Here is a 25,344-nt window from a genome sequence, read left to right on the forward strand (position 1 = left end):
GAAAAATCTATAAATCCCAGACAGCTTGCTTTCACTATCTGGGAAATCAAATGCAGTCAGTACACCTGTGTTTGTTACAGGTGCTCATTCACATCACAGAGAAAGCATAGTGTTTCCCCCTTCCTCACTGAAAAGACCACTGCCTTCTTTTGGGCACAAAACTGCTGTTGATATAAGAATTACCCATTGCTTAGTAATAATAAGGGTGTCCTGCAGAAAGATAAACAAAGACTTTATCACTTGTGGTCTGGAAATTCAAGGGGGGGAATTTCCCCGCATAATCACTCTGTATGAAACATCTAAGAGAAAGGTGCAATCCACAACTGGCATTCAGAAGAACTAGAGATAGCCGCAGCAGTCCCCAACCTGGAGTTCAGTTTAATATTTACTTATCACAAAAAGTAAAATTCCACTTTAAATCAAAGTTTATAAAAAGGATAAGAGACGCCTCACCTAGCACAGAGGAGAGATGTATTGTGAGAGAGGAAAGCTTTCAGTTCATCTTGACAGCTGCATTTGGCAGTATGAATCTTCCCTGGCTGCCCAGGAGCACCATTCCCAGCCCTGGCTCTTAAGCTTTAACACTGTCAGCACGCTTTTTGTGATCCTCCAACCTGGGAATCTGTAGAGCATGCCATGACACTCACCCTTGAAAATAAGGAGGATTTGGTACCTAGCCATAAATTAGCGAGTGCTGTTCCACTTTTACAACTGGCCCCAAATGCTTTGGGTTTTTAGTGCCAAAACTGGTCCAGCTAGTACTCCCCTCCATTTATTTACAGCAACCATTATCGTTACTCTATTCCATTTCTGTTTAATGCTGGCCCTTTACAATAATATTTGACAGGTTCCAAAAGCAGATCAAGCAAGGCAACCAGCTGCACTTATGCCTCTCTCCTGTGTTCTTCCTTTCACTGCCAATTCCAACTTGCAGTCATCTGAATGTAAAAAGTTTACAGACTCTTCTCCTCAGCTAATCAAATCTCTTCATGCTTGCATCTGCAATACAGGTGGATGACAATAAACCATCAAAACAAACATGATTTTTTTTTAAAAAAGTCCTATGCAAAATATCTCCTGTTGTTCCCAGTAAATGTACGTCAGAAATTCACACTTCACATATTATTGAAAACAAATGTTTTAAATATTTAAGTGATTTTAGGAGCTTACATGCCAGCAACTTACAGTGAAGTCTGTACTCCTGCACCTCTGTTTCTTAATACCTGTGAGACTGGTGCAACCATGCAGCAAGTCACAAAGAACCAGGCCAGTATCACTGCTGACCCAGTTTCACACAAACCGCTCACACTCAGGAGTGTCTAATATCTGCAATGGATAAAGATATATTCAATCTCCTCCAGATGGAATAACACATCTAACGTACACTCATATGCTGCCTTGAGGACATATTTTAGCAGATCCAGGGATATAAATGCATTGCTACAACCAGCTGCTTGAAAACACCCCAGAGGCTTTAGCCATTCAGTAAAGCTGGGGTTAGCTACAACGTTTTCAAGTATTGCAATGTCATCTGTAACCTTCATGTTAACAATGGGAAAAGATCTCTACTTGATTTGACTTTAGGCAAGGCTCAGATTTAATGCCTCCGAGTTTTAACTGCCCTGACTGCAACATGTTTTGGCCCTCTGGTCTCTTGAAATATCTTTGTAACCGTAGTAAAATACAGTGCTCACATTCTGCTCAGTGTGGGGGCAATGTGTCACAGATGCACGTCACTGCTTTTAAAGAAAGAGTGTGCATGCAGATTCTGACTCTGCCACACTCAAGGAGCTAAAAAAGCGACTTGCAAAAAATTACTGTATACCAAGAAAGACTTGCTGGTTCAGTAGTGCTACTTCTTAACTCTTCCCCTTTCCCACTGTAGAGACAAAAGGGGCAGGAAAGAGGTGAGCTGGGTTAGGAATGCAGATGTGGGTGCCACCAGTTAAGCCTGTACGTGGGCAGAAGCCTGCTCCTATGAAACAGGTAACAGTCCACACAAATCCTCCTCCCTTTTTTCTACTGCTAGGCTCACTCTTCTGCATGCTCTGACACTGAGCACATAGCACTCAGCTACTCATCTTCAGTGGCAAAGAGTACAGCTAATACAGAGCAGTTTCAGGGTAGGCAACATATATTCATAAGAACAAGGATGTCACATATAAGGAAGAAATAAAATACCTAATCTGTGCACTCAGAAGTAAGGGACAGTAAAGTATTAGATCCAAATATATCAGTCGGTACTAGGTATAGTGAACACGCAAAAAGGACCTCCAGGTTTGTTCCAGAATGGTTTTGACCAATTATAGCACAACAAAGCCTGTAGTACCAAGTTTACACCCAAACATCTGAGAACTAGCCAACACCATATTGCTTCACACAAATAATACAGTATTGGAAGTCACATTTTTATGGCAGTACTGGCAAGTCATACAACCAACCCAGTGACAGGGCATGGAAATTTAACAGCACCTCTCCTCCAAAACAGTACCTCCTGGCAGCTGAGCTTCCTATGGCACACAGAAGAATGCTAAAGCATTTGCAGAAATTGAAGTTTTCACTGAGTATACAAAAGAATAATTTCCCTTATGCTCTAGTCCAGGGACATTTTGGTGCTTGAAAAATCATGCTCTATCATAAGCATTTTACAAAGAGAACACAGACCTAACAAACTAAAAAGCAACTATGCACGCACAAAAAATTACAAACCTGCACAGCCCACCCTCATGAGCACTAAAGCTCAATACCAAACACAAACTTCCCGATCTACAAGTCATTTATCTGTGAACTCCCATGGAGTGAACCGATTGTCCTGTTTCAGTTTGCTAAAACTGGGACCACCAGTGCGCTGACTTCTCAATATCAGCTGTCTTCTATTTAACCCAGGGAAACACAAACCAAGTAGAAATGAAAACAACTGACATCTGCCAGCAGTAAGGAGGGAATCAAATGCTGTCCCAAGGTGAAGATTTCCAAGGCAACAGCTAATTTATTTGCTAATTCCAGCTTTCAGTCACCCAGCCTCTGTTGCAAGTACTGATGTGTGTGAAACACTAACCTTCATCACTTCAACCTGCAGGTCTTCATTGAGTGAAGGAGTCACTTTGACGGCATTCAGCATCTGATTAAGCAACTGTTTCTCATCTGAGTCTGTTTCCACGGATACAAACCTCTCATCAGACAGCAGCTTCTGCAGAGAGAAAATGGCAATGTACAGGTTGAGACAAAACTGCCTCTGCCCAATTCTGCTGTAAAATACTACATTCAAGCTTCTTGGTGTTTAGTACTATGGTGGCTAAGTTTTCTATGTACAAATTTCAAATTGATCCAATAGTATAAAATACAAAAGTACAGCAAAACTGGGAGATCTGTGCCACAATGAGGGTATGGTTAACATCCTTCCAATCAGCTGCCATTTTGGTATCATCTTTCCCCATCCTACTTCTCCAGCATCCAGAAGAAAACAGACACCAGTAATTGATGTGAGAGATCATAAACCATTCCAAGTAATGCCCTCAACAAAAAGTCTCAGCATTTTAGAAGCAGGAAGAGAGTGGAACCCTCGCACCCTCCCCAACCCCCAAAACCAACACCACACACGCACTCGCCCTGGCCAGTATCCTGCCCTCAAACCAGCGCTATAGTGCTGGGCAGATACCCTGCCTAGCAGAAGACGGTCAGCTATCATCCCACTCACTCTGACAGGGCACAGAGCACAAGCACTGTGGAGGTGAAACTTCTGATCACTGACAAGATGCATTCTGCGTCATTCAGATGTTCGACTAGTAATAGATGTAATCAAGTCCTCAGGAGGAAGAGTACTGTTACAAGTGAAAGGCATGAGGACCACAAACATACATAGAAATGTGTTCAGTACAGATTCACTGAACTTCAGACTGAATATTTCAGACAGATCAGATTTCATTTGCCTAGAAAAGGTCAGTATCTGAGCCAGTATCTCCCAACATAGCCAGTGGCACTGTTTCCTCAGAGTTCTACTACAGATGCCTTTTCCATTTAGTCTATAACTACCTTCATGGGTGCCTCTTATTAGTAGCAGGCCTCCTGCAATAGATGTACCCACTCAAGTTTTTTTCCCAGCTTCAATCTTCTCAGAAGCTCCTGTGACAAAGCAAAACTACCCTGTCTCAGTTCCCAGGAACACAATCTTGCTCTGCCCCAGTGCAGATTTCGAGCAGCCCACTTCCCCTGTAAATCCTGCATCACTTTTGTACTGATGCTCCATCCCAGCTTCAGCTCTGTAGCACATCTCACTGGTTCATTCTTACGTCTTATTTTCTGTGCCTGTACTGGTTTTGGCTGGAGTAGAGCTAATTTTCTCCACAGGAGCTTACAGGGTGTTGTGTTTTGGATTTGCAACCAAAGCAGTGTTAACAATATACCCATGATTTGGCTGTTGCTGAGCAGAGCTCACACAGCGTCAAGGCTTTCTGTTTCTCAGACTGGTCCCCAGGCAAGTAGGCTGGGGGTGCACAAGAACTTGGCCTGGAACACAGCTGGGACAGCTGACTCCAACTGACCAAAGCGATACCGCATACCATATGACACCTTGCTCAGCAACAAAAGCCAGGGAAAGGAGAAGGAAAGGGAGGGGAGACAGGGGAGTTCAGGCATTTGTCTTCCAAAGTAACAGTTAAACATGATGGAGTCCTGCTTTCCTGGAGATGGCTAAACACCTGCCTGCCAATGGAAAACAGTGAATGAAATCCTTACATTCATTTGCTTGCACATGCTGCTTTGCTTTTCCTATTAAACTTGCCTCAGTCCATGAGTTTTCTCATATTTACCCTTCTGATTCTCCAGTTCCACTGAGAGAGTGAGGTTGTGGAGTCTCCATCTTGGAGATACTCAAAAGCCATTTGGACATGGTCTGGGACAACTTGCTCTAGGTGACCCTACTTGAGCATGGGGGTTGGACCAGACAACTTCCAGAGGTCCCTGCTAACCTCCACTGTCCTGTGATCCTGTGGCCTACTTTTGGTAAATTCAAGTGTTACTTCATCTCATTTTTATCCTATTTTTCAACTTATATCCATAGCAGCAGTTGTGAGGTTTGCTTTTTTTCCTTCACAAAACTTCACATATCATAAATGCCAATGAAAGACCGTACTGTTGCCTGGATTACTTTTTTAGGCTTCTAGATAGGAGGTGACACTCTTATTTAAGGTACCATGCTGCAAATCTGTAACTCTGCAGTTCCAGTTCTTACGGAACTCAAGTATATGTGCAGCAAGTTAGAAGAGTAAAAAGATAAATTTTATCTTCACTGAGTTATACTCAGTGGGTTATACTGCAGTGGGTTATTCATAATTCCTTCACTTGGCGATACTGGCACAAGAGCAGACATGTTCCAAGTCCCACTCGCCTACTGTTGCTCTCACTTTGATAGTAACCCCTGCCCCCCACCTCTCATATCTGAAACACAGGGCACAGGATCTCAGCACGGTACCAGAGTACTAAGCTGCAAGAAGGTGCTATGCGTCTTCTGGCAGAGCACAGTATTTATAGGAATCCTTCAGAAAGTACCTTTTTTCCTTAACCAGAGCCTCCTACAACCATGTTGTGCCCCAATATGGGGCATTCTAACCAAACATCTGACACCTCATATGCTGAATTAAATAAATGTGAATGATCCAGCTACATCCTTATACTCCCAAAACAACTTCATGCTTGCCCTTTGAAGGAGGAATTTCTTTTTGGAAAATGGTGACATGCATTTTGTTCTTCAGCAGTGTACCAGCCTCTTCCACAACTATCATCCCCCTAGTGATAAGTATTTACTAATATGTACTCATTTGTCCAATTAAAAGAAAGGTAAACTGCTTTAGTTTTTATACTGTCAAGCCCAAGAGAGTCTTTTTGTTGCTTGTGCTGCACTGCTGTTTTCTTTTGCAATTTCATAAACTCCCAAATCAGATGCTACTCCTACTGTTTTCTGTACAAAATGCCCTGAAAAGTGCCCACACCTAGAGAATGCAGCTCCCAGATCCTTTATTAAACTCTCAATCTTTCAAGCACTGCACTCCTCTCTTCCAATCAAAGAAAACAGCAAGACTTGACTCAGTTTAGTTTCTAAGATGTTTACCAGCAGCAAGGCTTACTGAGAGTAGCACAAGGCCACACAAGGAAGGGTACATCTCCATTTCAACACTGAAAGCCAGGAACTCCCACCTACCTGCAGAACATTTTTAGCTTCCACAGAATCACTAGCCTTTACTTGCATCCTAGCTTCTGAACAGTTACAGAATCATGAACATTATTGTTACATCCACCCATGGACAGACATTTTTTCTGTAGTATTTTTCAAAAGAAAAGCCTAGGTTTCCTTGATATCCACTGCCTGCTAACACACCCCTACTCTAAAGCCATACCTGCATCCCTGCTAGAGCCTGTTGGGCCAGCTTCATGCTCTTCGATTCCAGAGCCAGTTGGAGAGGAAGGAGACACTTCTCCCTGAGGAAAATTGGGAGGGGGAGGGGGGAGAAGAAAAAAAAAGAATGAGTGGGAACAATGGAACTAAAATTGATATTCAAAGAAGTAACATTCCAGAAGGGCTGTATATCACTTTCAGTAAAATAACACTTGCATACAGTAATCGAGAAGAATTTCAAAACTCTGTGAAGCACATTTGCCCTCTAAAGAAAGCTGGCATATTTCTTCACATACTGTTAAGAATGGCCTTTTAATTGAAATTTCACAAAATAGTTCCCAACTGTTAGCCCTCTGTGTGCATGCATGAATGTGCAAAGCATAAAGAAGAGATTCACAGATCACTAGTGGTCCTTCAACTCAGCATGTTAAGCATTACACTTCAGTTACTTACCTTCTGTTGAATGTTCAAGTTGCCAGAAAAGTGGTTTCATAATCTACTTTCTATTAGTCAAGTTTTGCTCTATGGCTTCCTCTACAGAACAGTGTGCCCTGCCATGTTAGCTTCCTCCAACTATAAATGGTGTAGAAAAAAGCAAATGTACACTAACAAGTTTGGCTTACATCTGAATTAGCATGTGCTAGAACTATGACTAAGCTGTACTTTGATTACAGAGTAACAACATTTCTAAAATATTAAAATAAATCTCTAATTAGGATAGTATTTTAGATGTTTTTGACTCAGTGCTCAGATGCTGACTTTTCTTTTTTATTTTGTGACCAAATCAAACAGTGCCTGGAGCTGTGACTTCACTACTCCTTGCTCCTTATGAAAGAAGGGCTGTAGCATCTGAGGAACACCTAATAACCATGAGCCTTTTAACTAAATCCTACTAGTTGGCAGGAAACTTATTTCTGATCAGAGGTACTCAGCTCATGTCCAACTGCAGGCTCCCAGATGATTTGCAACAGTTCATTAGGTCACATATCGTAAGAGGCACTTATCTGTACCTACAGAGTCTATTTTTGCATTTGTATAGGCATACTTGCTTATGGCAAACCATTCTGTGCCAGCCTGTCGAGTTTTAGTTCTCCAACTGTCTGCACTGCACCGCAAAGAGCCTCCCTGGAACTGCATTAATCTCCTCTCTCCATGGGGACAAATGTGTACAAGGTAAGAAGGAACAGAAAACTAGCTGAGTCTTTTCTTACCCAACTGGAAACCAAAAAGTCCTGACTTGTTCCATTTGGAGCACTCTTCTTTGTCAGTCTCAATGCATTCAAACACACACCCAACCCCCTTGTCTTTTCAAAGCAGAGCCAAAGCTGTTTAATCTCTAAAAAAACCCGAAATTAAGTCTTCTCTTTTGCTCCTGTGAGCTGCCTTTGACCTAAATTCACTTAGTTTCAGTTGACCCAATGACAGTTTACTTGCCCAACAGTATATAGAAATAAAAGTATTGACTAACTCTCCTAAACCTCCAAAGGTTCAAGCTCTGACACAAATGAAACACATGCAGTATACTAGCTTGTATATTCTGCTCCTCTCACAAACCCTCCCTTCATAACTAGCTAAGGAGAAGCCCTTAGTTTGGTTAGAGAACAGTGATTACTGGAGTTTCAGACATATTATCAAAGCTACCTAAAGTCATGGTTTGCCACGGTCTGCCCATAACCTACAAATTTCCCTCCAAAACTGGCAGTCTACAACCTGAACTTGCTTTTTAAAAAAACTTAAATGGAGATTGCCAAACATTGGCTGTCTCAGCTTTAGGGACATAGCTTGTAACATCTTCAGTGGATCCTGTTTGCAGAGGGGACTGAATGTCCACTCTGAAAAGTCAACTCTGTTTTGGGTGTGTTCATTGGTATTCCTGTCTCTCCACCTTCCTCAAAAAAATCACAGATCACTAGCTACCCCAAGGGGCACGAATCTGCTATTTGCTCTTTGAAATGCAACCCCTTCCTTTAATGATAAATTAAAGACTTGAGAGTCACAAGCATAGCTCAGTTACGCAATCCAGCAAGCTTCTGTACTTGGCAAAGCTCTTGAGTATCTGCAGGTCTTTTCATATTTGTACCTTCTTTCCAGGTTATGGGAATTTGTAAAAGGCCATTTGGCATAACAACACAAGAAGCTTTATAAAAGAAACATGAATTACACAAATTTCTAAAAAACTTGAAGCTGACTACATGTGTATCTTAAAATAGGTTTCTAACTAAAAGCTAACCATTTGCTTCATTTAGGATATTCCGAGAAACAGGCAGGCACAAAGCCCAATTTTCTCAGAAGCTCCTTTCTTGAATGTTTTTGGAATCAATTTAACTGGAAGGACTCTTAAAACCTGTGAGTTTAGCATCCAAAACAGCTTGTACTACAGAACATCTAGGAAATCTTTCCTCATAGAGCATCATATCATCCAGATCTACAGAAACTGCCAAAACATCTACTCCAGTGTTCAGACAGCAGTAATCCTCTACCCAGTAGAGAGCTGGCTACCGCCTATGTATCTACTGCCAGCTTTGCCTGGACCTGGGAACACATGTAGCGTGCAGGTAAATTGTGATAGGACTTTCTAGTTTAGAGAGGTGCCAAAGCAATACACCTCTAACCCACAGAGCACCTGTAAGTGCTAATTTTTACATTGTGACTTTGAGATACTCTTGTCTTTTAAAAGAAGTTGTCACTATCACCCTCTGGGGGAAGACTAATTCACATTTGAAATTAGTAGATCAAGAGATGCCAAAACAAGGTACCAGTGCATTAACTGGTACTCAGATCAGCCAGACATACACAGGAAAAAAAGAAGGATTAATAAAAAAAAAAAAAATCACAACAGTGTATAGTACTAACTGCAGGAATGCTAAAAACTGATGATTATTTAGACCTGCACCTCTTCAGGGCAGAATGCCACATCTCTTTTAGGCTTTCTACTGTTCACTGCAACAGCATATAAATGTCTGGGGCATTACACAACAAACTTATTCTCACATTAAAGTGGACGAAGACTGGGAGAAGAGGGGAAAGAGAAGGCAGTCGTAAGTCACTGGAGTGGATCCAGTTCAGTTTCATTATAATGAAGACAGGTGGGAGCTCCTATGGCTTGTGTGTACCTACCCTGCACATCAGCATGTTGCCTACCATCTGTCATCACATACTGCAATCAGCAGAGAACAACAAGAGCTGGTTCTTGAGAAACCTCCCAAAATGAAGAGGAAAAAACGGCAAACAGGAGGATGGAAATTAGAACAGATTCAATTAGCTCAACTTCCCAAGCTTGCTAAAAATGTTTTAACTGAAAATCTAATTAAGGTTGCTGCAGTCTGTGTTCCACTGTATTCTTGGAGAAAATGAATTGCCATTGTGTCATTTCCTGTTCTTGTTACACACTCAGTCAATTAAATCTTTAGCATTTCCATGCTACAGCTATAAAACACCTGCAGAGACACCTCACAATGTTTGATTAGCTTGAGCATCTTCCACACTTCAGTTCAACCTGCCATTTAAATGCATCATCTGCTAGTATGAGAATGCAGAAAGACATGGCAGAATGGAAGAGGATGATGCAAATTAACACAGTCAGTCCCTACTAAGGTCTACCACTTAAGAACTGGGTTCAGTAAGGCTGCACAAGAGATAATGCAGACCAGAATTTGGTCTCAGAGTGCCATGAAGAAAGGGATTGAGGATTTCTCTTATATGTTACAGCCCTTTTATAATTTCCACCGTGTTTTGAGTGGTGCCACGCCATGGGATCTCATTGCTTACTCCACTGTCTGCAGCTCTATACTGTCAAGTGATAATTCATTCAGGGTTTTTTAGTCCTACACATGTACCATATTTTACATATGTGAAGTTCTCAGAATAAGCTGATGCATGTCAATATACTTCAAAACACATTTAAGAATGTTTTCTATTTATATTACTGTACAGAAACTTGCTTCACACTAGAACTCCTAAGTTTCCATATTGATACATGCAGTTGTGGACATACAAACACATACAGTTTCAGGCACAAATACCAACTTAACCCTGAATTAGATGAGTCAAGTACAACACAGAGGAAGCATGAAACGAAGGGAGCACCTTTGATTTAGAGGAGGGGAAGCTACTGAAAGCTTCAGGATAAGCTATCCTGGGCAATGACAGATGAAACAAAGCCATGAAAATAGAAGCTAGAGGGAAGAAAGAAGTTTAGATGGTATAAAGAAGGAATGACCATAAAGAAAAAAGGATGTGCTCAGATATAAGTGGTATACTATGCTGAAATCCACACTAATTGCATTGTTTGCATATGTCCATGTAGAAGTGCTTTCAAATGACAGTTCAGTTTAAAAAAAACAAAACAAACACCAACACCCCCCAAAAAAGGGGGAGAGGAGGAAAAAAAAAAAAGAGAGAGAGAGGCAGCAATAACAGATCCTGGCTGTAGTGCTCTTTCCCTGAAAGCAGAAGAGAAGACAGGGATCACTCTTTACCTGCTGCTGTTGTCTGAAGTCACCTGTGCAAAGAATATGGTGAAAGTCACTGCAGAACAAGGGTCTAGAAGAATGATTTTACAGCACAGAATGTAATTGCAGAGACATGAAACAGCTTTCCTAATCATGATGCTTCTATTCAAATCTAGTAGATACTGAACAAATGAGTGTAACATGATAGCAACCCACTCCCTTCAAAACAAAGAATGCCAACCACCTCCCTGTCCTGACTCAGAAGACCAAATAAAAATCCAAAAAAAAACCCCAAAACAGCTATACAAAAATATATATTCTACAGTCACTACAAACCAGTAGGCATTTTCACTAATGCACATGCCATTAGAGAAAACAGCATTTGGTAAGTGTGGGTCTTCTTATGTGCAAAACAGAATAACCAGAAAGCACCAAAGACAAGGACTCAGTCCTGTTCCTACTCAGGCTACCTCGAGTTTTGCCACTAGACCTCCATGGTACCTGGAATGAATCCCAAGTGCTGGCTAGGGTCAAGCAGAAAAGTTAGAGACTGAATCAAGTGTGTAATCCAGGACCAGTATCTCCAGGAGCACAGGTTGTCCTTCCTGAGCTACCCCACTCTACACTTGTCAGCTTCGTAAACTGCAGAATGAGTCATGAGAACATAAATAGCCTTTATATTCAGCACACTGGGTTACAATGACCTTTCTAGTCATCCGAGTTTGCCATGGCTTATCAACCTAGCTCCTTCCCTGCAGGTCTGTCACAAGGGATGCTATGACAGGTCAGTCAAAACAGACTGCCAAAAAGGTCAGAGCAAGACAAATTACTATTGTAGGTAGAGAGATCATAAAAATCTTTCTATCCACATTGTAGTAGAAAAAGCCTTTAGAGAGAAGAGAGTAATGGCTCATTAATTCACTCTCATTATGAAAACTGTAATAAAGATAGGAAATGGCCCAATCTTAACTCCTTCTTGTTAGTGCCTAGAACACAGTCTCATGGCAAACCTTCACCTCCACTATACTGGCTTAGGGAAGGGGACACTATAAACAAAGTATTTGTCATCACTGTAAGAGTTATTTCCCTTCATGCAAATGGTGATAACCGTATTAATTTCAGAAATGGGATTAAAAACAAAGCTTAAAATTAAGACATCTCTCTGCACTATCTGCCCCTTGAAAATTACATAGGAGAAGCAAAATCCAGAACCTCAGGACCTTATAAAAATGTAATTTGCATTCCATAACATAATTCACAGCCCAGTCAAGAACAGGTAAAAATGTGATTCACGTCTGTTGCCATTTTCTGATAGGCTGTTCGTTAGGCAGGGTAACAGTTCTAGCCAGTTTGACATTTTGCAGTCAAGTAACAGTGACAGTTGAGAAGATCTTCTCAGTCTTGGCTGCTTAAAATGAACAAAGCATCACAGCATGTAACTCCATTAGACTCACTCACTTAAGCAGAAATTTGGCCCATCGTGAGAAAATAAATGGTAAAGATGAATTTTCAAAATTCTGGAGATAATTCCAGCTGCTACCCTTAAATAAACCAAACAGGAGCAAATACTGTCCCTACAGAAAAGGGGATGATTTAAATGGTGTAAAACAAATTCCAGCAGTGTATACATGAACATGTGAACATATAAAAGTAGAAATATTCATAACTCTTCCTTTCCTGTGCTAGCTTAGAGAACATTGATAAAGGACTCCATCAACAACTTCATGGTTCATAATGGAAGTACTTAAAACCTGGAGGAGGAACAGGGAATAAATACATCCTTTTTCAAGCAACAGATCTTCAAGAAGAAAGGAGATTTTAAGGTCTTGCTCACATTCTAGAGAAACAATTAATACTATCCACAGCAGAAAAATTACCATCCCACTTATTAAAAGTATTACAGTAGAGCTCAGACAGAAGTTTAGAGTTTGCAGCATACAAATATAGGGCAAGTTCTCATGCCTCTACAATGCAGGAAGTCAGACCAGATGACTACAACAGACCCCTCCAGCATTAAGGCATCTATTTGTATCTCCATGCAAATACAAGTTTGTTGATAGTACTTAGAGACTCCATAAAGCAATAGGATGAAAGACAAAATCTGAAGCCTTCCGGTTAGAACCCTCCTTTTCCAGAAAAAAGAAAACAACAATAAATTACCCTTATGATGCTGCACCACAAGATGATCATGCACTGTTAGACAACTTCAGTGTTACAGTGCTGCATAATGATGAACAAGCAGTCAGTGTTGCAGTTTACAGGTCCTGAAAAAAAGAACTGTTGAGAGACTGCTGTCATGCTATCTTGATATAAATTCTGACTTGTTTCAGCAGGGCCAGGATTTTACTACAGTTACAAGCATAAAGGCACTTGTGTGCATGTTTCTGATGTCAAGAGATTTGCCTCTCACATAACCAGGTGAGGTTCCACCTTTACTTTATAACTTTATAACTTCTGGCTGAAAGCATTTTCACTTTCCTTCCTCACTACTTCCAGCTTACTTTTTTAAAAAGGTCTCACTCTTTTTCTCCACACATAGTACAAAGCTCTTCACTTTTATCCAGTTACAATGGAAAGGCTTCTTTTAATCTCACTTGAGGTTTAACTCTCCTGTTCTTTCCACATCCAATTCCCCCTCATCTCTGCTGCTGACATAGCTCTCGGAGTTCCCTCTGGGTCCCTCCACCAGCTCAGTATTTAATTTTTCCTTTCTCTTTGCTTCATGTATTCCTTCTTCCCTTCAATCCTTCTGCTTTTCAAATCAAGATACAAAGTAAACACTTCTCCCAACACTTAAATGAACCTGCCTCTGGAAGGGAAGCATACAAGTTGCTTATCAGAGGATACTTAATGACATAGGGAAAAGGAAATGAGGAATAATGCCTTAATGTAACTTCATACAGTTTGTTAGTTAGAACTTTAACCATTTTTCAGCCTGGATTGTTGCATAAGATTGTAATTTCATAGTGTTTGGTATTAAAAGAGTGACACAGTGGCACTTTCAGCGTTTGTTATTTACATACTTTCCAAGAGAAATGGATTTGCCAATAACAGCAGAAGTATAGCTTTAGTCATAGGAAAGGCAAACATGAACTATTTAATCTTTCATCCAGCCTAATGCAGCCAAGACCAAGAATTCATACAATCGTAATTAAAGAGCTCAGCACAGTCACTTAGCTGGAGAGCGCTTCTAAGGTCATTTTCTTCCTTGCTATACTCGCTAGTAACATCTTGATTTCTACACAAAGTTCCTAGATAGGAGCCTGACACTGTTGTCAAGATGAAATCAAAACAAAACAAAAACCGTAAGTACACTATGTACCTTTGCTTGAGAGGAGAGAAAAACCAAAAGATTCTACACAATATTAAAGTGGACAAGGCCAAAATAATAATCAGGATGCTTCCAGTCTCCAAAGCTGTAGTGTAATCTCTCTGTGATACGTTATCATCACTCTCACTAGAACATCCACCCCAGTAGATTTTTGTCCTTTGTGCACAAGGTCTGACAGTCACTTACTAACTCTACTCCAGGAATTTAATGACACACGTAAACTTCACAAGGTCTTCATTATAAAGCAATCTGTACCCTTTAGGTGATTTTATTGATTATCATTTGAAATACAGCATGAAGATGAGTTGAGAGGCAGAGCACCCATCCTTAGCATACACCTCCTGGCCTTAGGTAGAGCACACACTGGACCTGCTCAGTCTACAGTTTTGAAAGCTTATCAAGCTATCTCACAAAATCTCTCCTCCCTGTATTTGGTAAGCCTGAAAGGGAAGCTAAGGATTTTTCCAGTGAAAAGATTTTTCTTTCAAAATTTCAGTACACTGAAAACAACAAATAAAGCACCTTACAAGAATTATATTTCCATCAGAAGAAGTTTTACAATGCTGGGTAGATCCTACAGACTGGGTAGGACTGAGGGGACAGAAAAGAGACACAAAGGTACTATAGCACATCTTACAAACGACCTTATTTTCTCCATTACAGCTGGATGGCATAGAGTTAGTTACAAAGGTTTGACAAAGAAATGGGAGGATGAGGTGTATTGCTGGTCATTATTAGCTACATTTTGAAGGTTAATATTGCAATCTGCAACAACCACTCAACTTTCACAAGAGTGCAATGCTGAATTTTGACAGACCTAAGGGATGGTTGTTAAAAACTATCCGCACATTTGCAATGCATTATGTAATTTTACACTCACTGCACCTCAGCATATTCTATTTCTTAAGCAAACAAACATTCAAGGAAACCAAAGGTAGTGTATTTCCTGCAGCTTTGTTACTTTTCATGTAAATAAAAATACTTTTCAATGTAAATAAAAAAACCTGTGAGAAAACTTTCCTTATTCCCACTCACCCCTTCATTTTCAAAACAAAGAAAAGTCACCACTTGCACAGCATCACACAAAGACCACAGCAGAGTCAAGCCTCATTAAGTAAAAAACCATTCCTCTCAATTTCAGTGCCACTTCTCTTCTTCCATTCCCTGGTTCCTGCCCTCCCTCAACCATATTTCATTCTCTAAGGCAATTATCAACAGCCTTCCAATGTTCTCACTTTCTTCTTCTTTGCAAGCACTAGAAAGTGATCAAATGTTTAAAACAAACACACACTGCTATCCTATTATCATCCTTTGACCCTTAGGGCAATATTTTAGTTGCATTTGTCATTAGAAGTCAGACAAACACTCAAAATTATGGCTGCTTTCTTCTTTTACTGGTGCTATTCTTGTACTGAAGGAATTATAAACATCCCACAATAACTGAATGTTGGGGGTTAACCCCAACAGGCAACTCAGCCCCGCTCAGCTGCTCTGCACCTCCACCTTACCAGCTCCCATGAAAAAAATCAACTTTAGCACAGCCAAACCCAGTAGACTGTGGGCTTCTGTCACCAATCTAGACTGAACTTTCAGAAGAATCCATAAAAGGAACAAAGACCCAAAGCAGTGGTGAATATTAATTAAGGCTCACTGCTACAAAGAATGTCAAGAAGGGCAGAAATTTAGTTTCAGAAACAGCAAGCACTTCACTTTAACAATAAAAAAAAAAAACCAACCCACAAATTAGAGCAACAGAAATAATGTTTCAAAAACTATGCTTGGTTTCCCAAGACAATACCACACCTTCTTTGATACCTTCAAGAGCCATAACCCTGGCTGACAGGTTTTTATGGATTCTTAGATCTAGAGGCCTTCCAACACTTCTGGAATCTTGTCTTGACAGCAAGAGTTCAAAAACGCATGATGAAAACTGACTATATACACACTTTTCCTCTGCAACACTGCTGTCTTTTGGGGTCCCAGAACAGAAGCAAGGTTCTACTGAGATAAAAATACCTACCCATCAGAAAGGAAACAGGACCAATTACATACCCCAGATTAAACATACAGATTGATCCAAATACTGTATCAGACAGTGCCACACTGACTTCCTAAACACTAGTCTCCTCCCCTCACTCAGCCTCCAAAATTAGACCTAGGAATGCAACATTTAAACCAAGACCAGAGTATATACACCATTCCAAATACCAGAAGAGCTACATAAATGCCCCAAAAGTCTGGATCCAGCCTATAAACTGCCAACACAGGAGATGCAGCTCAGCAATCTACACCGCCACTAGAATCTCTTCTTGGTCACATGCCTGCCAGGGAACTCATCGTCCACTTGCTGAATGCCAGACAGAGACCGTGTAATGGTTGAGCAGCATGAGTCACACACCCAGCAATCATGTTCAGGAGGAAAGCACAGGAGCACTTAATGCTGGGTTGTGGCAGCAAGTACAGGAAGTATTTTAAAAATGAAAAAGAATAAAACAGAGATATGCTAAAAACAACTCCAACAAAACCCATCACAGACAGTTATTCCTCCCTCCCTGCTCCTTTCTTCTGGTCAGGGGATCTGTTATATGTATCAGCTTCCCTATCTACACACTTCAAATAGAAAGAAACTAACAGAAATCATGAACAAAATAAAGTAGATGGGAGAAGAATGAAATAGTAAAATCACAAATATTTCTTCACAATGGAGAAGCCAAAACGCATCCCAAGCCTCAAGATTCTTTAAGTGGATGAATTATCTGCAAAGCTAAGTAGATTGAAAGTCTCTGTGGTATTGGATGTTCGGTGACGATCACACCATGGTTACTGCTTTTATTATTTGTTGAGCACATGTAAATTAAATGAGTATGCTTTATTTAAGAGTTTGTAAGCTGCAGCTGCTTCTCAAGAAGTATGTCAAATGCAAAGCTAGAGACATAAAAAATAAATGGTAGAGTAGAACTACCATTTGCATCCCCAAATTCCCATGACTATAGGAAAACATTAAAATGCAAGGAGGATAGTATTTCAGAGTTCAGCTAAGTTTAAGGCTTACTTGTTTCTGACTGCTCTTCATTGCACCGGCTTCCCGAAGTTCACAAACTGCCCTCAGAAACTAGCACCAAGATGAACAGGACTGGGAGACAAACAGGACAGACAGAACTAGACATAAACTAGTTATTACAGAGGACCCTGCTCACCACTGACTTCTGACTTTCCAGCTGTAACTCCAGAAATATTGGCTATTTTTGAAAGGCCAATGTGAAATACCAGAGGGATTCAAGCTTTTGCAGTAATGAACACAGGAACTCCTACCAGCACAAACAGGACTTGGAAATGCTCAGCACCTCTGAAAGCCAAGACCCATCTTTTTCCAACTAGGCACCCAGAATCAGTGTTCTGAAGGCTTGAGCCTGTACCTCCATTCGATTTCAATTGCTTTCTGCAACTTTTAGGTACAGAGAGGTACAGTATGCAGATATGCTGAAGAGATAAGTAAGCATTTGGAAAGCCCTTCTGGTTCTTGTTTGAAGGAATGCAAATTACATCAGTTACTATGCCAGAATGGCTCAGTCATCAACATGTCTCATGGCCATTACTTTAAAGTCCAAAAGGCAAACTTTAAACTAGCATGAACCGCAGTTTATACTATTGAGAGTCTTGCCTATGCATCATCTTCTGCACTCAGCCACACTATTGTGGGAATAAAGAGACAACAGCCACACTAGCTCCACAAAACAGCTCGAACTCAAGTCGGCAATGATGCTTCTGCTACACTGACAAAAGGGCAAAACAGTGTAACTTGCCATTGTTCTGATCAGAACACAAGAAAAGTAATTACAGGATAGTAGTAACACCTGGAAATTTTTGGAAATGTCTTAGAACTATGAGAAAATAATAATAATAAATAATAATAATAATAATAATAATTCCTAACAAAGCATGGCAGGGACATGGTAAGAAATTCTATATATAAGATTCCAGATTCCAGTGAAGGTGAGGACAGCAATACCAAAACACAACAACCAAACTACCCACCAAGTCACAGCCTCTCTCAGAAGGCCCAGACAACCTCCTCTTTGCAGCACCAAGTCTATGCTGACAGCAAGCCACGAAGCTTTACGTAGCCTATAAGGCATGATTTAATTACATAAGCCACTCTTAAGAAATTCTGGTAAACACAAGTTTTTTCAAAGCAGCATGTGACTGGCAAGCACTGTATAGACTTTTATTTCATTCACTGATATGCAGATAATCCTCATGAGTATTAAACTGCTCTGATCAAACATTCTTTTTCAAGGCTCATTTTCTTGTGTCTGTTCAGTTACCTTTCATGGATCATATTTCAGACTCTAAAATCACAAAGGAGAAACTAGTCAGGAATTAGCCAAGACAGATTTATTCAGTGTAGATTGTTTGCTTTAGGGCAGAATTTGTTGTCTTGAAAATACTGAAGTGAATAAACTCCAACTTAGCAGCAAACAATGGTTTGCTAGCAGACAACGTTAAGGTCTCTTAAGCTATTTTCCATGTGACCAATCCACCAATTAAAACACCAGCACATCAATTCCTTTTATCCAAATCATTATTTATAAGTCATCCACCCAGCCTCCTCAAGCACTTCGTATGTATCAAATCTTCACAACACCTGCTCATCAGAGACAAACGCCACTGTAGTAGGCAGGCAACAACAGACTAGTTACCAATGGGTTATGTGACTCTCCCTTCTCAAGAATTCTCAGGACAGCTATGGCAAAGCCTTGAACTGACTTAAGGTCATTTCCATCCTGGTCCACTTTAACCTGTGATCAGAGTATTAAGCAAGGGTATGAAAGAGTAAAGAAGATTAAAGTACTCAAAAAGCACACACATATTCCTGCCTCAGGGCAGAGCTGACAGTTTCTGTGGGAAACTCCACTATTTGTTGGAGATTTGTATTTCTTTAGGAAGTGAGACAATGCATATTAATTCTAGTGAGGGGCATTATTTAAAAGTCATTAACTGGGATTTGGATTCTTAAGTCCAATTAACATCAAAGGAAGCTGAACAGCAAAATAGTCTCATTTAGCTCCCTAGAGATACACCCAACAGATCTCTATCAAACTAACTAAAGAATGACATTCCAGGCTGAATGTCCAGTCATTGCACTCCCTTGCAGCAAAAGTACCCCAGGTGCTCCCAAACATAGCAGGCACATGCTATCTAAACTGCTACCAGACAAGTGCTGGAAATAGCTCCCATACAAATGCTAGAGGTGAACCCCCTAATTAATTGCACAGACTTCAGGGAACTATAAGGTGGCCTGCCTGCTGTTAAGTAATAGAGGCCCAACACAAAAGAGAAGCTACGGACAGGGCAGGAGCAAGCCAGAATATAGAAGTAACCTACCTCAACAGTATCATGGAGGTAAGTATGTAGCTGATGTAATACATGTAAAAAAAACTTGAACTCAACTAGTCATAGTCTGAAGAAACGCAAAGGGATATCTTGTCTCCCAACTCTCACACTAGGATCATGGTCTTAAAAGATAACACTATGAAGAACCTCTATTCAATCTAGAACTATGGTATTAAAACCAGTAAATGGGCTTTTTTTAAGTGAAAAAAAAAAAAGGGGGGGGGGGGGGGGGGGAAGCATACAGTTTACACATTCTCATTCTCATCAGCAGACTTCATTCTTCAGTTCCAGCGGGAGAACTTCTCAAGTAAGGACATGGCCAACCTGTTAAATGGCAATAATACCAAGCATAACTCGCTACTAGAAACCAGACACTGCTCTGTGGAGAAACAGAAACAATACTGATTGGGATACTTAACTAGATTTGATATTTCTGAAACTGAGTTAGTATCTGTCTCAACTGGACATGACAGCTCATGAATCTGTCCCCCATTCTTATGCTGTACAGATGTGCCCTAGATTATTAATTTCCCCAAACACACTGTAGAGAAGTGCTGACGCCCGTTCCTTGTATCCAGTATATTCTAAGGATGCAGCAAACTTCCCTACTAAACAAGCTGGAATGTCCTCACTGCATGGACAGCAGTCAAAATACTAATTCAGCTGCTGCTCCTGGAAGAAACCTCACAAATACCTATTTTTCTCCTGAACTATCTGCCGCACAGCATGCCTTTAACACACTTTCAGTATGTTGCTGCTATGGATCTCAGATCTGAGTTGTAGACTAGGGTTACTTGGTGGAAAGATTATAGGTATGTTCACTCTAACTCTAGCATCATGGAGTGTTCCAGAACACATCCCCAGGCTCTGCTACTACAGTCAAAAATATTATAGCAGAAAGGGCGAATGGCAGATTCAAAGCAGATAAGCAGCCAGGCACGGATCTGCGTTAGTGTAGATGATACTATCTGCACCTGATAAAGATGAAAGCAGGAAAGCCGCACCGTCAGGATGCCGCCATCCTGCACCCATCTTGGTTGCATTTCTGGTCATTGCCATCGCTCTATTTTCAAGGCTAGTCTTTTACAGTGTTAAGAACCAAGCAGTGACAGAGCTGTTCTTTAACAAGCACCATGCAAAGATGAACCTTTATCTAATTTTCACATCACGCTGGCAAACTCCAGCCCAAGACGTGGCCCAGTGCACTGATGTGGAATCTGACAGTAGCTTGTTAAGCAGAGAAAGAAGAGTAAGCTCAGGGTAATGGTGACAGCAACATCTCCCACACTGTCTGAGGTTCTGTAGCAGAACAATACCAAGCACCCCACAACCAAAGCTTTTATTTGAATTCTTTAGTGCATCCTTCATTTTGTAAAACATCCAGTAATATTGAGCGCATTGTTACTAACAAGTCTAATGTTAAGAACTTCCTTTATCATAGTTACACCTGTGGAGGTATTAGCTTTATTTAAAAAGATTAGGATTTACAGTGAAAACAACCCAAACAACTAAACAAACACAACATTAAGAACATTGGAAAAAGAAGAGGAAAAGGTATGCATATCTGTAAAGAGGCAGTAAGCAAATGAAAAAGGAAGAAATGTGATAACAGCTAACTGATTCATAGGGAATGAGAACAGTACTTAAAAACAGAGAGACCATACACTGTATTAAAGATGAAGCATGATAAATGGGAAGATAAAGAGCAACGTTTTGTCCAACCATAGTGCCAAATAAACATAATCTATTCTAATGGAGCTACTGGGAATTACTCATTCAGCTGTTCTCTGCTGCCCAACCTGTGTTGGATGCATGTGTCTGGCACTGGTCAGGTCAGACTTGTGCAACATCCATTCCCTGCTGACTTGAGGCCCTTTGTGAACTGCAGCTGACAGGATTTTAGAGCAGCAAAAGAACTGCTCTTATTTCTTCCCTGTTTGGTAACTGCTCTGGAATATCTAGATCTTCAATCCTTAATTTCCCTTGCACAAAGCTGCACCAAGCATATCTGAAAGCAGCAGCGGGGACTAACAAGGTGATAAAAATTCTCCCAAGAGAGTAATATTGTGGTAAAAATATTGTGGTAAAAAAGTGTCACCTCTGTCCACAGCTAATAGCAGATAACTAGGAGGACTACAGGACAGGCCAAATTTCTAGCAACACTCCTACATACTCTCTTATAAATTCAATCATCTCTGACTAAAGTACTTCTGCATCTCATACGACTGCAATCAATTTCTTCCATGGATTTGTTGAGGTGCTTTCTGAATCCATGCAAACTTTTAGCATCTATTACATTCCCTAATAAGGCAAGCCTAAATTATTTCTCATTTTAACCATAAGCTGTATGAAAGTGTCTTCCTGATTTGAAAAGTGCACTTGCTAGTTTCTTTTGCTGCTTCCTAATGGTTCTGTCAGAAGTGACGGTGAATAATTTTGCCTGTTTACTTTCTCCATAGCAATCAGAATTTCAAAAATGAGATCTTCTATAGCTCTACAAATGAGTGTAGTGCCACCTCTCCCATCGTATAGGTGTACAAAGGGAGGCAGGAAGAAGGGAGAAGGCTTACTCAAGATAATCTAGCAGGCTAAAGGAAGAAGCAGGCATAGAAACTGTATTGTTTTAGTTCCTACCCAGTGTCCTAGCTATATGATGATATAACCTTTCCATTTCTAGAATATCTATTTTCAGCAAACAAAAACTGGTCTAGATTTAAAAAAAAAAAAAGAGCACACTAAGAAGACTGAGAAGCATCAGCACTTATACTGAAGGCTGCCATTCAGAAGGCAAACGCTTTAGACCATAACACTGCCCTTCTCTGCAACCAAGTGTCACCATTATACACACTCATGCCCTTTTTAACACATTTCCTTACATTTCATTGCTAGAGGCCAAGAGCTCATCAGCAAATTATCCACTACTACCAGCCTAGACATGTACATCTACAAACTAAGAAACTGCATAGCTTCAGCCCCCTCCTCTGTCTACCTCACTTTTAATTCAAATTTTTACTTCAATTTCACAAATATAGTTCCACAGGAGTCAACATTAAATGTTCTTACCTTAGCTGATATGGAGGTATCTTGATAGCAGCATCAGGAGAATCCAAGGTTTCTGTATAACCAAAGGAAATGATGGGGCTTTTAAAAGAAACTTTTGAGTTCAACCATAGTAATGCACCTGCCTATAGTCTCTGAACCAACAATCCTAAAGTTTATACCTACATCAGAATAACAATCACTGCTGCTCCAAGTCGCCAAAGCTTTGCATGAATCTGTCAGGACAATGAGTGCCCTGCGAGAAGGCATCAAGTACCATCTTTTCCTCAGTGAACTCCCTTTCACCTATCAACAACTTCAGCAGCACACATACTAAAACTGGCACAGTATAGAGGATATTAGCATGGCTGCTGTGCAAGGATAACACCCAATTAACGAAGCAACTCATGGAACATCACGCTGAAAGGCCAGTATTAAGACAGCAACAGGTACGAACTACCGCAGATTGCTGTAACTATGTATGGATGAAAAATAAAAATGTAAAGCAATTTTAAGTATTGCAGTTATGCTGATGTAAGTTAAGGGTCTTGCTGACTAGTGCTCCAGGTAGTTAGCATCAAAAGCACTTCAAGTCACAGCCAATCTCTGAAAATGGGTGGATGCTGAAAGGTACCTAAGCGCCTATTCCTTTAAAAGAACAACTCCTTTTATTGATCATTATTTCCTTTATATGGCAAGGATAAAAGGGCTCATGGAATCCAGTCAAAAAAATCCAGATTTTAAAATAGCTGCCCAAACATAAATCAGCAGTGAAAACTGTACTGGAGAGGTTTTTGACGATGATTTAGGAAGAGGGGAGGAGGCTTTTATAGAAAAGACACCCCCCCTTCCCCAACATACACAGAAACTATCATGACAGCTACTGAGAGCCGCACCTGCCTCGCAAGACCGCGCAGCAGGCCCGGCAGGCTGGGGCGGCGAGGGGCGCTGGGGCGGCTCAGCCCCTTCCAGCAGCGCGGGGCTCCCGGGCGCGTTGAACCGCCTGAAGCGCCCCGGTGCCGGCCCAGCCGCAGAAGGCCCGGCGGGCAGCGCGGAGCAAGTTTGTTGAGGTGTCCCTGCCCCCGCCGTTACCTGTCCCTCGGCGGCTCCCGCACCGCACCGCACCGGGCAGGGCCGGGCCGGGCCGTGCCCCGCTCCGCTCCCCCGCGGGCAGCCCGGCCGCGGCGGGGGCAGCCCGGCGCCGCTGCCCGCGCCCCCTGCACCTTACCTATGGCCCAGGTGCAGCTCTCCTTGATGGCCCTGTGCTTGCTCCCCGACGCCTCCTTCTGCAGCTTTCGCAGGATTTCTTCCATCTTGCCTCCCCCGGGATCCTCGCGTAGCCGCGGGGGCAGCGGAGCGGGCGGCGAGGAGGAGGAGGGCGGCTGAGCGGTGTGGGGCTGCCCCCGCCGCAGCCGTGCCTACGCGGGGACAGTGTGCGGCACCCCGCTGCCGCCCCGCCGCCCCTGATGAATCACGCCGAGCTCCATGGCGGGGACACGTCAGTTGTTGCCGCTGCAGAGTCCCTCCTCCTCCTCCTCCTCCTCCTCCTCCTCTCCCACCCCGGGCAGGCCCCGGTGGCGCAGCTGGGCTGGGCCGGGCCTGGCCCTGGCCGCCGCGGGCAGAGCCCGGCGGCTGCAGCTTTCCCCCGCCAGGGGAGCGCGGGCAGTCCCTTGCCGGCGCCGGGAGGAGAGGCGGCGGCGGCGGCTACCGGCGGCCGGGGAGCGGAGCGAGGGACGGCGCCGCCGGACGCGGACCCTGCGGCGGCGGCCGCCCCCGCGGGAGGAACACGGCGCGGGCAGGCGGCGGGCGGGCTGCGGCCTGGCCGGTTGCCATGGCGACCGGCGGGCGGGGGGCGCCGGCAGCGCCCGCCTGCCTGCCCCGGGCAGCGGGAGCGGTGCGCTCGGTCTCTGCCTGCGGTTTAGGCTCCGCCGTTCCAGCCGGTGGACGCGCAGGGTCGGGCGGCGGGCCCGCGTCCGGGGCTGGGAGACGCTCTCTGGGCTTTGCGGAGCTGCGGTGGGATCCTGCTCCCGGGCCCGGCCGGCCTCCCCGCCGCCCCGCAGCTGACTCCCGTCCCCAGCCGCGCCAGCCCGGTCCCCCTCACCCTGCAGCCCCTCTCTCCCGCAGTCCTGCGGAGCCGCTCAGGGAGGGACGCAGGGAGCCAGGCCCACACACCAGCATGGGTGCAGCTGCTGGCCATCCTCCGAAATCAGCGGGGTCAAAAACATGGCTATGAGCCCTGCAGGATCTGTGCCTCCCTCCGCAGCTGGCAGGTGCAGAAGGTCACGACTCAGCCTACTTGTGTGTGCCTTGAAAAGGGTGCACAGCCCTGAGCCCCCCCAACAAGGCAGCCCCCAGGACAGAGAACAGCCACTCTGCTAGCTCAGGCCTTCCTCCTCACGCCCCAAATGCTTTCTGCCCAGCAAAACTCCTGCCTTCGCAGTTCATCGTTTCCCTGCCTTATATCTGGGATATGCTACTTGTCCTTTCTGTGACTGCATCATTGTTTTAATGCTGTTGTCTTGTAGCAGAATCTCTCTCAAAAGATCCAAGAGGTCAAACAGGCTAGGAAAAGAAAAAGACGACAGATAAGAAAGGCAGTCCAGGTAGCAGCTGGCAGTATTAGCGGTTATGTCTCCCGCTGCTAATTGGAAGAGTACCAATTGTGAATTACCAGACAGAATATTGGCACCTGGTGAATCAGTCGTAGCATTTCCCATAGGATATTGGGCTTTCAAAAG

The 25,344-nt window shown here is 42.6% G+C and overlaps 1 protein-coding gene across 6 annotated transcripts in view; it reads right to left on the reverse strand.

Moving 5' to 3' along the window:
• Positions 1 to 24,385, reverse strand: part of ARFGEF3 (ARFGEF family member 3) — a 96,870-nt gene extending 72,485 nt beyond the window's left edge. For all 6 annotated transcript variants that reach the window (XM_040598043.1, XM_040598042.1, XM_040598041.1 and 3 more), the window contains exons 1-4: positions 23,835 to 24,385; positions 22,631 to 22,682; positions 6,393 to 6,474; positions 3,059 to 3,190 (exon numbers count right to left, since the gene is read on the reverse strand). In XM_040598043.1, coding sequence (XP_040453977.1) covers positions 3,059 to 3,190; positions 6,393 to 6,474; positions 22,631 to 22,682; positions 23,835 to 23,919 — 351 coding nt within the window. In that variant the 5' untranslated portion in view covers positions 23,920 to 24,385. The remainder of the gene's footprint in view (positions 1 to 3,058; positions 3,191 to 6,392; positions 6,475 to 22,630; positions 22,683 to 23,834) is intronic.
• Positions 24,386 to 25,344: the final 959 nt, after the last annotated feature.

The sequence above is a fragment of the Falco naumanni genome, chromosome 6, assembly GCF_017639655.2.
Source record: "Falco naumanni isolate bFalNau1 chromosome 6, bFalNau1.pat, whole genome shotgun sequence".
Lineage (NCBI taxonomy): Eukaryota > Metazoa > Chordata > Aves > Falconiformes > Falconidae > Falco > Falco naumanni.